The 11,903-nt window shown below is 41.1% G+C and overlaps 1 protein-coding gene and 1 long non-coding RNA gene across 2 annotated transcripts; one reads left to right on the top strand and one right to left on the bottom strand.

Annotated features, from left to right (window-relative positions):
* Positions 1–2,538: 2,538 nt before the first annotated feature.
* Positions 2,539–3,620, bottom strand: LOC119723286 (NXPE family member 3-like). The gene is made up of 2 exons (XM_038193840.1): positions 3,568–3,620; positions 2,539–3,369 (listed from the first exon to the last, which is right to left on the bottom strand). Exon 2 carries the CDS (start codon positions 3,131–3,133, stop codon positions 2,579–2,581), a length of 555 nt encoding a protein of 184 aa, XP_038049768.1. The 5' UTR covers positions 3,134–3,369; positions 3,568–3,620; the 3' UTR covers positions 2,539–2,578.
* A 2,503-nt stretch (positions 3,621–6,123) lies between these two features.
* Positions 6,124–11,202, top strand: LOC119723768. The gene is made up of 2 exons (XR_005270575.1): positions 6,124–6,274; positions 10,539–11,202. It is a non-coding gene; the product is annotated as an uncharacterized LOC119723768 (long non-coding RNA).
* The last annotated feature ends 701 nt before the right edge of the window (positions 11,203–11,903 follow it).

Here is an 11,903-nt window from a genome sequence, read left to right as displayed (position 1 = left end):
TTATATCCCATATCATTTCATGAATCCACATCCTGATTCCCGACCCTTTTTACAGCATTGCCAGGGAGAGCTACCGCAGAAACCGACTATTCCCAACGACGCGTGGCACTTTAATGCGTACTAAGTTTTATGTGCATGTACCAGAACGGCCACACCGTGTATGCCGAGTATACTGGAACTTTTCAAAGTACATGTAGTCAAAAGGCGCACGGAGCCAAAGGAACATGCGAATCTACTTGTATAAAATTCGCTTCGGTTTTTATGTGAACATTTGTGTACGAACATCGAGGTTATGGATGAAATGTTTAACAAACAGTCATTGCCTCGCACTAAATCTATAAGTGACAACTAGTCCCATTTGTGCATTCTTTTATTTGAAATAGCCTATTGCCCCAACTCGGATGGACTCTTGTTGGATAGATAGGCTCTTTGTGACGGATGACGACAAAAAAAGGACTCCTTTGATGACGATTTAAGAACTGTTTTCCCTTGTATTGTACCAAAACCCAATAGCAAAATGTGTGACGGGTTTGTACACTCAAGTAGTTTGTTGATGCTATGCTAATGCGAATGCGAATGTGACTGCGGTTCAATCTGCAATTAATATAAAACCAAAAAATACAATAAGTCTCTAACATTATGTCAAAATGTACCTGCATATACATGAATCAATTACAATATGACTAAATGAATTAAACTGACTGATTTGATCCCCAAACTCATGAAATTGTGTCTAGCGTGAATTATTTTCTCAGTAAAAAATACATGTGTGTGTCCTAGTACATCAATGTTTACATTAAAATTAATATTCAAGTCTCCGAAATTAACCTTGGTTGACAGTAATCCATATAAACTGATGTGAGAATCATGTCACGTGCATTTAGTAAACATGTATAAAACGTGCATCGCTAATTCTAACCAAATTTTATCCCCAAAAGTTGACCCAAAAACTATATCTAATGACCGTAATTATTACCCCCTTTATACACATTATCTTTAACCCTTTATCTAAATCTCTAAACAATTATAAGTACTCACAACATTGGGCGTATCGAATATGATGCAAAATCAAAGGAACCTTTTGACGGATTTCTACAAACTTGACAAAAATATGTGACAATGCTGGCGCGCTGAGAGTGCCCTCTGTTGACCCAGAAAATTCTACGCCTATGACGTCACGAACGAACTGGAAAACTGTCCTACCCGCAACACTCTTAATTGAATTGGCCCTTAATTAGTGAGCGCAGAACCCTGCTAAAATAGGAATTTTCGCAGGCTGTCCGTTCTACTGCACATGGTGCTCAAATAATGCTATTACATTTGTTGTTACAGTATAGAAAATCGATCTAGCGACATGTCTGTTGGTCGGTGGATAGGCCCCGACAGAGAGAAACAAAAAGAAACCTGTTTGTTGGTCGGTGGATAGGCCCCGACAGAGAGAAACAAAAAGAAACCTGTTTGTTGGTCGGCGAATAGGCCCCGACAGAGAGAAACAAAAAGAAACCTGTTTGTTGGTCGGTGGATAGGCCCCGACAGAGAGAAACAAAAAGAAACCTGTTTGTTGGTCGGTGGATAGGCCCCGACAGAGAGAAACAAAAAGAAACCTGTTTGTTGGTCGGTGGATAGGCCCCGACAGAGAGAAACAAAAAGAAACCTGTTTGTTGGTCGGTGGATAGGCCCCGACAGAGAGAAACAAAGAAAGGCATGTTTGTTAATCGGTGGTTAGGCTCTGATTAATTATTTTTCCCGCCCTGCACACCCTGCCAAAAGGTTGCTTTGTTCGGACTCCGCTTTTTACGCTCGAATCTTTCCACCCCATATCTAAGACTACACCAATAGACTCTGGAGCCCGAACAAAGCAGCGGTGCAAACAGGTTACTGTTTAACTTAGTTGACTGCCAATCAGTAAAGGCCAACACAGTAGTGAACACTCGTCACCCGGATTGTCTCACATTTAATCACCACTATGCTAGAACTCAAACCCTGAAAAACACACCTCGTCATGACTTTCCCCGAATCTGGAGTAGTTTGCCATCACATATAAGGGACTCTCTATTAATTGATTCATTTACACTGTTTAACACAAGATTGGCCGCTCATTATTTTAAGTGTTAAAACCTTGAGCTGGAAATAGCCCCTCCCCCTTCAAAGTGTTGATCTCTTTTGATCTCCTTTAATCTTTTTAAAGTAATTACATGAGTGTAATTTTCCAACTGCAAACTGCCATCATTCTTTTATTTCATTGTTATTTTATTTTCCTCTATTGTGGTTAAGTTAATTTTTTCATTTCTTTATGTTTGAAATAATGTTGTTTTACAGTCCCACTTTTCCGGTTACTTATCATTTATCATTTAGAGAAGTGAAACTAACAACAGTTGTTGACTGCTGTGTACGGGATATGACGTCTTGAACACCGAAGGGCGCATAGTGCGCCCGAGGGTGTTCGAAAAGTCATATCCCACATCACAACCGTCATCAATTGTTTTGTTATACCTCAGTCTTGGATTCTTTGGATTTAGATGTAAAAATCACGAAAACAAAACAGCCCCTCCCACCTGCATATCAAGAATAGTTGTTATTAAACAGAAGGCATCTCGCAAAGGAAATTAAGATACATCTTGACTTCCTCCCTGATGACATCTTTGACAGGATGAAGGCGATATCCGCTCCGGTGGCTTAAAGTCATATCCCAGACATCAATGACGGTGACGTCAGGAACGTCGGCAAACACCGCCCTCATCGTCTGGTCCAGATCGTAGGCGTACAGATCGCTGGTATCTGTGGAGACGGAGTTCCTCGTGTTGGCAGACTTGAAGAAGACGGGGCTGGTGCCCGTCCCTCGCTTCTGCAGCCGCGCAAGGGCGTCCCTGATGTGCTCCAGTCGGGACCGGTAATAGGTGAGATTGGTGGGGATGAAATGAGCCCACAGGGTGAAAGCTACCACCGTGTCCGCACCGCCCTCCAAGCCATCAATCTCGCTGACCGTGAACTTGATGTCCGTGACGTTAACCCATCCGCTCCTTATCGGGTACTCATGAAAGCGGAAAAACATAGTGATGTTATGCTGGGTGTCCCGTGCGCGCCTCGGACCGACATTGGGACTGCCGACGCCGGGTATTGCCTCTTCCTTCATAGTTTTACCGAGGTTCGTGGCCAGATACTCAAACCATTGCCGTATGGTGGAGTCAACGTAGAAGTAAAGACTTTTATTGCTCAGATATTTCAGAGTGACGGGTAGATGGAATTCCCTCGCACGGCAAATTTTTGATCTCCAGGAATCGTTTAAGTAGAAACCAGCGGCGTGGTTGGGTTGCTTAGGTGGAAGGCCAAAAGTACAAATTGGTAGATCCAAACACGTAGCATCACTCACTGAAAGAAAATATAAAACTAGAGGTTAACCTTTTTTTGCAGATTAAAATTTCACAGGTTTATTTTATTTTGTTTTCTTCGATTTTCTGAATACGTTTTTCACAATATTCCCCAAATAAGTATAAGGTATTTGTAAACCTCTTGTGAGGCGATATTGAGCTTTAGAATTGAGATTTGAATGGTATTACTCAAGCTTACCGTTAGAAATCACTGTGACTTTCTTCAGTTTTCCTGTATTCTTTAAAGCTCCAGGACTGTGGAAAGAACAGGGCAAAACAGAAAAGATCATGATGAGAATTATGAATAAATAATGCTTCTGACCTAGAAATAATTGAAATAATCGATTGAAAATATAATGCTTAATTATTTTATAAATCGTTACTTATAATTGATATTTTGCCATAATCCCATTCTCATTAAATCCCCAATGAAAGGTAATTTCAAACATTTGGACAACTGTTAAATACGTTTTTTTTTTCAACCAACATAGATCTTGCAATTAATGATCCCTATAGATCACAGGCAAAAGTCGAGACTATGGAATTCTATTACTGCCATTTCCGCGTCACAAGTGGGGCAATGGTGTTTGGTACCGTAGTATGGTGTTCTATAGACGCCAAATCTGCGTCGCGTCGTGCTTTCACGTCATGCCGTCGCGTCGTACCGTCGCGTCGTGCCGTCGCCCGTCGTGGCGTCGCGTCGTGCCGTCGCCCGTCGCGTCGTGCCGTCGTCTCTTAAATTACCGTTTCTAAGCACGTACACTGCATGAGGAAGCGACGCACCTTCACACGTCGCGTCGTGCCGTCGTGCCGTCGCGTCGTGCCGTCGCGTCGTGCCGTCGCGTCGTGCCGTCGCGTCGTGCCGTCGCGTCGTGCCGTCGCGTCGTGCCGTCGCGTCGTGCCGTCGCGTCGTGCCGTCGCGTCGTGCCGTCGCGTCGTGCCGTCGCGTCGTGCCGTCGCGTCGTGCCGTCGCGTCGTGCCGTCGCGTCGTGCCGTCGCGTCGTGCCGTCGCGTTTGTTATAGCCTTGGTCAATGCTCTCGTCGTTATTCGTCCCGTACGCGGTCAATCGTCGGCATATATCCTCACGCGCTATGCACATGCATGTAAAAATACAGCACGAACAGCGACCTCACGCGGTCACTATTTTTATGCAAATCATTCGGAGACGTTTTTTTTTCAAACTGAACTTCGGAAGTACAAGTCAGATTGGATTAAAACTTGGTATGCATATTCACATGGATGTGTTATAGATGGAAATTGAAGTGACATCATCATCAGATGTCATGTGATGTCCGTTAAAGGGGCACTTTTGTATTAAAGGCCTATATCTACAGAACTGTATGCTCGATTTGGATGTAACTTGATATGTACCAATGTGCTGTTACAATATGACATTTGTAATGACGTCACTGATTGCTCATCACGTGCACAGAGTATTTCAAATATCCGAAACAGCTTGTGTTTGTCCACAAACACATTTCTAGTTTTTCTCATACCGAAACAGCTCTAGTTTTCGTTAAGATTTTTTTTTTTTTATCTGTTGAGGAAAATGATTCCGAATCCGTCACAGAGGTGGAAGATGACGAATCATCTGATGAAGATGAATCCAGTTCTGATTTGGAAGACAATGCAGCCTACTTAGACTGGTTTAAAGAGGCCATAGAAGCCACCAATGAGACGTGGAGTGAAAAACATGAGAAGTACATCAACGAGGGCATGAGTGAAGATCAGGCCACGGAAAAGGCCAACAGGAAGACCTTGTGGGCAGTCAAGCGAATCTTTTTCAACAAATACAAAGATTTTTTTGTCAAGTTACATACATCTGAAAGATAATGATACTCATCAAGAAATTGTGGACGAGATCGATGACAGAGTCAATCACTCCGGTATTCTACTGCCCACGGCTGTCAGCAGGGTCATATCTAAACACCAGGCCAAATTTGACGGCCTGTTCCATCAAGATGAAGATGACATTAACGAGGAAGACAGAGACGATTAAAGACTAGTCAACGTTACATTGAGATCACTGTTGATATAATTGCAAAGAATACATTTAAAAACAAATTTAAAAAAACACGAGTGTTTCAATGAGAAATGACGTCAATAAAGCAATAATGCTATCATGTATACACTTTCTGCAGTTATATTTTTTCTTTGTTGGTGTTGTCTTACAGTTAAACAATCGGGAAAGCCCTACTGTCAAGCAGTCATATAATTAGTGTTTGGACACGCCCTGTCAATAATCCCCGAAATATTTACGGTCTTTAATGCTTCATGTATGGCTTTATCACGCACCGTGTCCAACTTTGGGACTTTGTTGGGGGTAAAAAGTTAGTTGCCTTATGACACTCTAAATCTTTAATATAAAATAGAAGTACATACCATTGCTTTAACACAAAAAGACCTAGTTATTTATATCCTTGATTTTGTAAACAAGTCCGGCACGGTGGTACAACTAGGTTTCGGCGCATTCCTGTACAGACAACAATAAAGGGGTATTAATGCTTGAAATCATGTTTAGTCAGTCAACTTCATCGACTTCTTTCACGTACAGATATATGAAGCTCCCGCACATGCCGTGCGCTGCCAATTAAGTCCCATTGTCCGAGGGAGTCAGTGTTCACTACTGTTGCGTAACTCCTGGCAAGTGTTATTTAGAACGCTCAATAATCCATCCCCCACTGTACATGCAGGTAGGTTAAGTCGGTGAAAGATAAGTTTATTTTCCTGCGGTACGAAGTATAGCAGGAAAAATTTGTCTGTTTGTTACTCACAAGCTTGATGCTTGAGTGAACAGGATGAAGAATAGGGTTAATTTGAATAGAATGTCATTGAGCACGTAATAGAGTAAAGGGCGTGTGTGGCCGTGGTATGGCCATTCTAGCCTGCGTCCACCACGCGCTAGGTCGTTTTTTGGGGCTATGGAGTCACGCACAGACCTACCATCCTTGATAAGAAACCAAGTCCACGAACAAGTACAAGAGGCTCAAGGGCTGCTACTAAACAAACTCGACGAGCTAATAACAGGAAAGTTGAATTCTTTCAATCAGCAAATTAATGAAAATCAACGAAAGCTGAGCGATGTGCAAGTTGCCGAAATCGAGCAGATCAACAACGAGAAACATAAATTCAACAAGAAGGGCAACGAGGAACAATACAAGGCTAACGCCAAGGTCCAAGAGAAACTTAAAGAAGCAGACGCTTTGCTGACAGAAGAACCTGAAATTCGACAGATTACTTCCAAGGCACAGGAGAAGATAGAAGAAGGTAGGGCGCTCATCGAGAATAGACAGAAGTTAATCAAGATTGCGGACAGTTCCGAACTCGGATGGAGGACCGTCACAGAGTACCAAGCAAACGTCATCGCCGAAGACTCGGAGGACGAGAAAAAGATCTGGAAAGCAGAGTCAAGGGCCCAGAAAAAGCTGAAACAAAAAACAAAGAGAATGTCCAGCTATCGGAGACCACGCCCCTATAATACAGAACAGAGCAACAGTTACCCAACATGAGCGGTCATGCAAGCGACTTCAACCAGCTACTCGAAGAAACCAGGACTGTGTTTTTCGTGCGGGAAGCCGGGGCATTGGCGTGCAGAATGCAGAAGTCTACAGAAGATTGGAGAGACGGAAAATAAGATAAGTGGAATCAGTCAGGAATACTGTATTTTAAAGGTGAAAGAAGTGAGGTTAGATTATTGAAACAAGTATGCCCAACAAAGGGTGGTGATCAAGCTGAGTGTATAAAGGACAGCGTAGAAGGCCTTACGCCGAGAGGTAGATTGAGAACAGCTACAGGGAAATGGAAAGAGATAACCTCAAATCAAGTTGTTTTGGGTATTGTAGAAAACGGATACAAAATACCGTTACATAGCGTACCGGATAAGGTAGATCTCAAGAACAACAGATCAGCACTACAACATACAGATTTTGTCGAAGAGGAGATACAAAAGTTATTGAGAAAAGGTTGTGTCTCAAAGGTGAACACAAAGCCAGATGTGGTGAATCCTTTCACGGTGTCAGAAAACAAAGGCAAATGCAGATTAATTCTAGATTGCAGACACGTGAATCCTCATTTGTGTAAATACAAGTTTAAGTATGAAGATGCAGTCACAGCCAAAGACACATTCAAAACAGGGGATAATCTGTTCGGTTTCGATTTAAAATCGGCATATCATCATATAGAAATCTTTGAAGAGCATAGGACATATTTAGGCTTTGCTTGGGATTTTGGGAAAGGGAAAGAGCATTTCGTTTTCAGTGTTCTTCCATTTGGAATTTCAACAGCCCCTTGTGTGTTTTTATACCAGGATCACTCGAGCAGTGATTACTTACTGGAGATCAAAAGGTCATAACATATTGATGTTCCTAGATGATGGCTTAGGGGGATCAAATGATCTAGGCTCAGCAAAAGAGTTAAGTCTGATGATCCAAAAAGATTTGAAAGGTTTGGGTTTTCTGTTAGCAGAAGAAAAATGCAATTGGAGACCACAAACTAGACTGACTTGGTTGGGATTAGACTGGAACACAGAGGAGGGAAAAGTCTACATTATTGAAAGAAGAGTACACAAGATCACAGTATCAATCGAAAGATTACAGGAAAAGTTAAAGAGAATCAATTTGATACCAGTTAGAGATGTAGCAGAAATCGCAGGTCAGATTATATCCACACAGGTCGCAGAAGGTAAAGTTGTTCAGCTCAGAACCAGAGAATTGTTCAGGTGCATTAACAGTAGAGCTAGCTGGGAAGCTCCCGTTCGTGTAAGCAATTAAGCCCAAGAAGAGTTGAGATTCTGGAAGAGTCAAATCAGGACCTTAAATGGTACAAAAATTCAGACAGTTCTGAAATACAGCTACTCGTTGTACTCAGACGCATCAGGTACTGGGTACGCAGGTTATATAGCGGAGAAAGAAGGTACAGAGGTACTGGGTAGTTGGTAAGATGCAGAGCAGGGTAAGAGTTCCACATGGAGGGAACTTGAGGCATTGGACAGGACATTGCACTCACTAGAAAACAGCCTGGAAGGGCACAGTGTCAAGTGGTACACAGATAACAAGAATGTTGTGAAAATCATCCTGGAAGGGAGCAAAAAGTGTGATTTGCAAAAAACAGCTGTAGAAATCAGCAATACATGTGAAGCTAGAAATGTACAGATACAACCAGTTTGGGTTCCAAGAGAGCAGAATAAAAAAGCTGATACATTAAGTAGGTGCAAAGATAGCGATGATTGGAAGATCAACAAGATGGTATTTGAGGAATTGGACAGAGAATGGGGTCCTCATACTTGTGACAGGTTTGCCAGTCACGAGAACAGTCAATGTGAAATATATAATTCTAGATGGTGGTGCCCTGGTACATCAGGCATAGACGCATTCATGCAGCCGTGGGGCAGAGATATAAACTGGTGGGTCCCGCCACCGAGACTTGTCTGTAAAACCGTAGACAAAATCGTGCACGAAAAAGCAAAGGGCACATTAGTAATACCTTTGTGGCGGTCAGCGCCGTTTTGGCCTAAAGTTCAAGGAGGCCAGTAATTTAAGGCTTTTGTCAAAAATTTCCGAGAATTCGGTGCAGAAGTAACAGAAAGAGGTAGAGGAAACAATGAAATCTTCGGTAAAAGAGGAAGTAACTTCAAAATGATCGCACTGAGGGTAACATTCTAAAGTCTTTGTTTTTTAGACTTAGGACTTAGAGATGCAGTGCTGCAAGATGTGATTTCCACCGGGACTGCTTCAGAACACCTGCTGTCACTGGCGGAGAGTATGGCCAACCACCTGCTACAGTCTAGAAGCGACGGAACTGTATCAAAACACTACCCTAGTTCAGTCCGCAGTGTATGGGATAAAGTGGGCACATAAAGTCAGGGGATTGGCAGATCCTACTAACAACCATTATGTAAATAGTTTGTTGGAGTCAGCCAAAAGGCAGAACAGTGTTCCAGTTCATAAAAAAGATGTCGTTTCCAAAGAGCAGTTAATTTTATTGTGCGAAAAATATTCGTTAGCTCAAGAAGTTTTAGTGTTAAGAGATTTGAGTATTATTTTACTGTGTTTTGCTGGGTTTATGAGATTTAACGAAGTAAGCGCAATCAAATGTAAAGATGTGACTTTTTTTGATAATTATATGTCGATCCACATAGCAAAAAGTAAAACAGACCAATACAGACAAGGAAATAATGTCGTAGTTCATGAAGGGTTAACAGCAGCATGCCCAGTAACAATGCTTAAGAGGTATATCAGCATTGCAAAGATCGACTTAAGTTCCGATCAATTTTTATTCAAACCTGCATACAGCAGTAAGGGCAAATGCCTTCTGATTAACAACAATAAGCCATTAAGCTACACAAGGGCCAAAGAGACAGTAGTGGCCAGGTTAAAGGAAGTATGTGGCGACAGTAACATAGGTTTACATTCATTGAGAGCAGGAGGCGCTTCCATGGCAGCAAGCCTTTAGGGCATCCGTAAATGAGAGATGCTGGAGAAGACATGGGAGATGGAAGAGCGATTTGTCAAAAGATGGTTATGTTGTAGATTCCCTAGAAAACAGACTGGAGGTAACCAAGCAGTTAAACTTGTAAATCAAAGGTCAATTGGAATTTGATATAACGACACAGTGTTATACATCACCTTATGCCGAGACCTCAAAGTGATTTGCAAAAATGTAAATAACAGGTAAACAAACAATTGTAATAAAAGTAAAAATAAGTAAATTTACTATGACCTTACCAAACTACTGAGATAAAACTACAAAATTTCAAATGTAAATAGCCTATAAATCACGCAATGCTGAAAACTCAAGGAATAATTAAAAGTAGAACATATATAGAATGCAAATAAGTTTAGCATTAATAGCTGAAGCACCCGTTCTTTGAAAGTCTATAGCCATGGCGACAGGCTACATGCAAATAATTGTGATGTTTGCATGTATAATTATTGAGTGGTGAAAGGGACTAAAGTTAGCGCAAGTAGTGCACATAGAACAGACGTTTATTTTCCTGCGGTACGAAGTATAGCAGGAAAAATGTGTCTGTATGTAACTCACAAGCTTGATGCTTGAGTGAACAGGATGAAGAATAGGGTTAATTTGAATAGAATGTCATTGAGCACGTAATAGAGTAAAGGGCGTGTGTGGCCGTGGTATGGCCATTCTAGCCTGCGTCCACCACGCGCTAGGTCGGTATTTTTAATAACGACCATAATACATGGTAAATTCCATTTAAAAGAAGATGAGACACTTTGAGTATGTATACGTACCAGTAAGTTATGCATTCAAGAATTACACAATGTATAAGGGACAGGCCACAAGGTTTTCCAGAGTTTTACCTCATATAGTTTTATCTCTGGTTTTTCACCCTGGGCAAAGTCAGTTATAGAGCAAAATCATAGATCTATAATAATACAGTATTAATTACAATTTAAGTTACAGCAGCGTTATTGAAAGTGAGCTATATACGAAGACCTCAATCGTGGAAAAAGAGCTTCCATCGAATGTTTTTGTTATTACAATGTATACAGCAATTTGAATGTAAACATGTGATTTTTGAACTGTATTAATGAACTGAAAATAACTCAGCCGACGCTAGCCATGGCGACAGGCTACATGCAACTAATTGTGATGTTTGCATGTATAATTATTGAATGGTGAAAGGGACTATAGTTAGCGCAAGTAGTGCGCATAGAACAGACTCGATATAATGAACACGTCTTGAAAGAATTACGTCTTTATGGATTAGGGAAACAGCGCTATCTGATCGTACGGTGTAAATATACAATTTGTAGGATGCAGTCAGTCCCTTACAGTGAGGTACATTAATAACAAAAATGCTTAGGATCGTTACACAGTGGACAAAAGCACCATTTTTTCGCCAAAGCATCTCCATGGTATACCTTTTCGAAAAAAAGACGGACGCAAAAAATTGGATGATGGAAATGGCATGTATGACGTCATTATGACGTCATCAGCTAATTATTACATGAACAAATATAAATTAATAATAATCTTGCGAACTGCAAGCATCTCAACAACAAATTTGGTATCAAATTAAAGGGGACAACAAGATCTTTCATTTGAGTGGTATGTCATTGGGATGGAGTATAGTTGAGGGTGATTTTGTGGGTCAAAAAAACCTTTTTGGTCAAAAGACCTGTTTTTTCCGGCTAAAATCATGGATTTTGGGTAGTCACTTTGACACCTTGTTTTAACATGCAAACAGTATGTGGTATTGTGAGATGTTGTTTTTAAGTCAGAAAGAAAGGCTCAAATTCTATGCCAAAAGAGTTTTTGTAATTGATTATTAGTATCTTAAATGTTTAAACTTTTTCCAAAGATAAGCGGAAAAGTGAGGTACCTTAGTGATAAAATCATGACACGGGTGGACAAAAGCACCATTCTCACACGAAAGCATCTCCATTGTTTACCTTTTCGAAAACAAGGTAGGATACAAAAATTGGATGATGGGAAGGGCCATTTATTACATCATTATGACGTCATCGGCTAATTATTACACACTTATACATTAAAATTGAGATATTAGTTAG

This window comes from Patiria miniata, unplaced genomic scaffold (assembly GCF_015706575.1).
Source record: "Patiria miniata isolate m_02_andy unplaced genomic scaffold, ASM1570657v1 HiC_scaffold_17, whole genome shotgun sequence".
Taxonomy (NCBI): Eukaryota; Metazoa; Echinodermata; class Asteroidea; order Valvatida; family Asterinidae; genus Patiria; species Patiria miniata.
The sequence above is the reverse complement of the archived record's forward strand: the minus strand, read 5'-3'. Positions and strand labels throughout refer to the sequence as shown.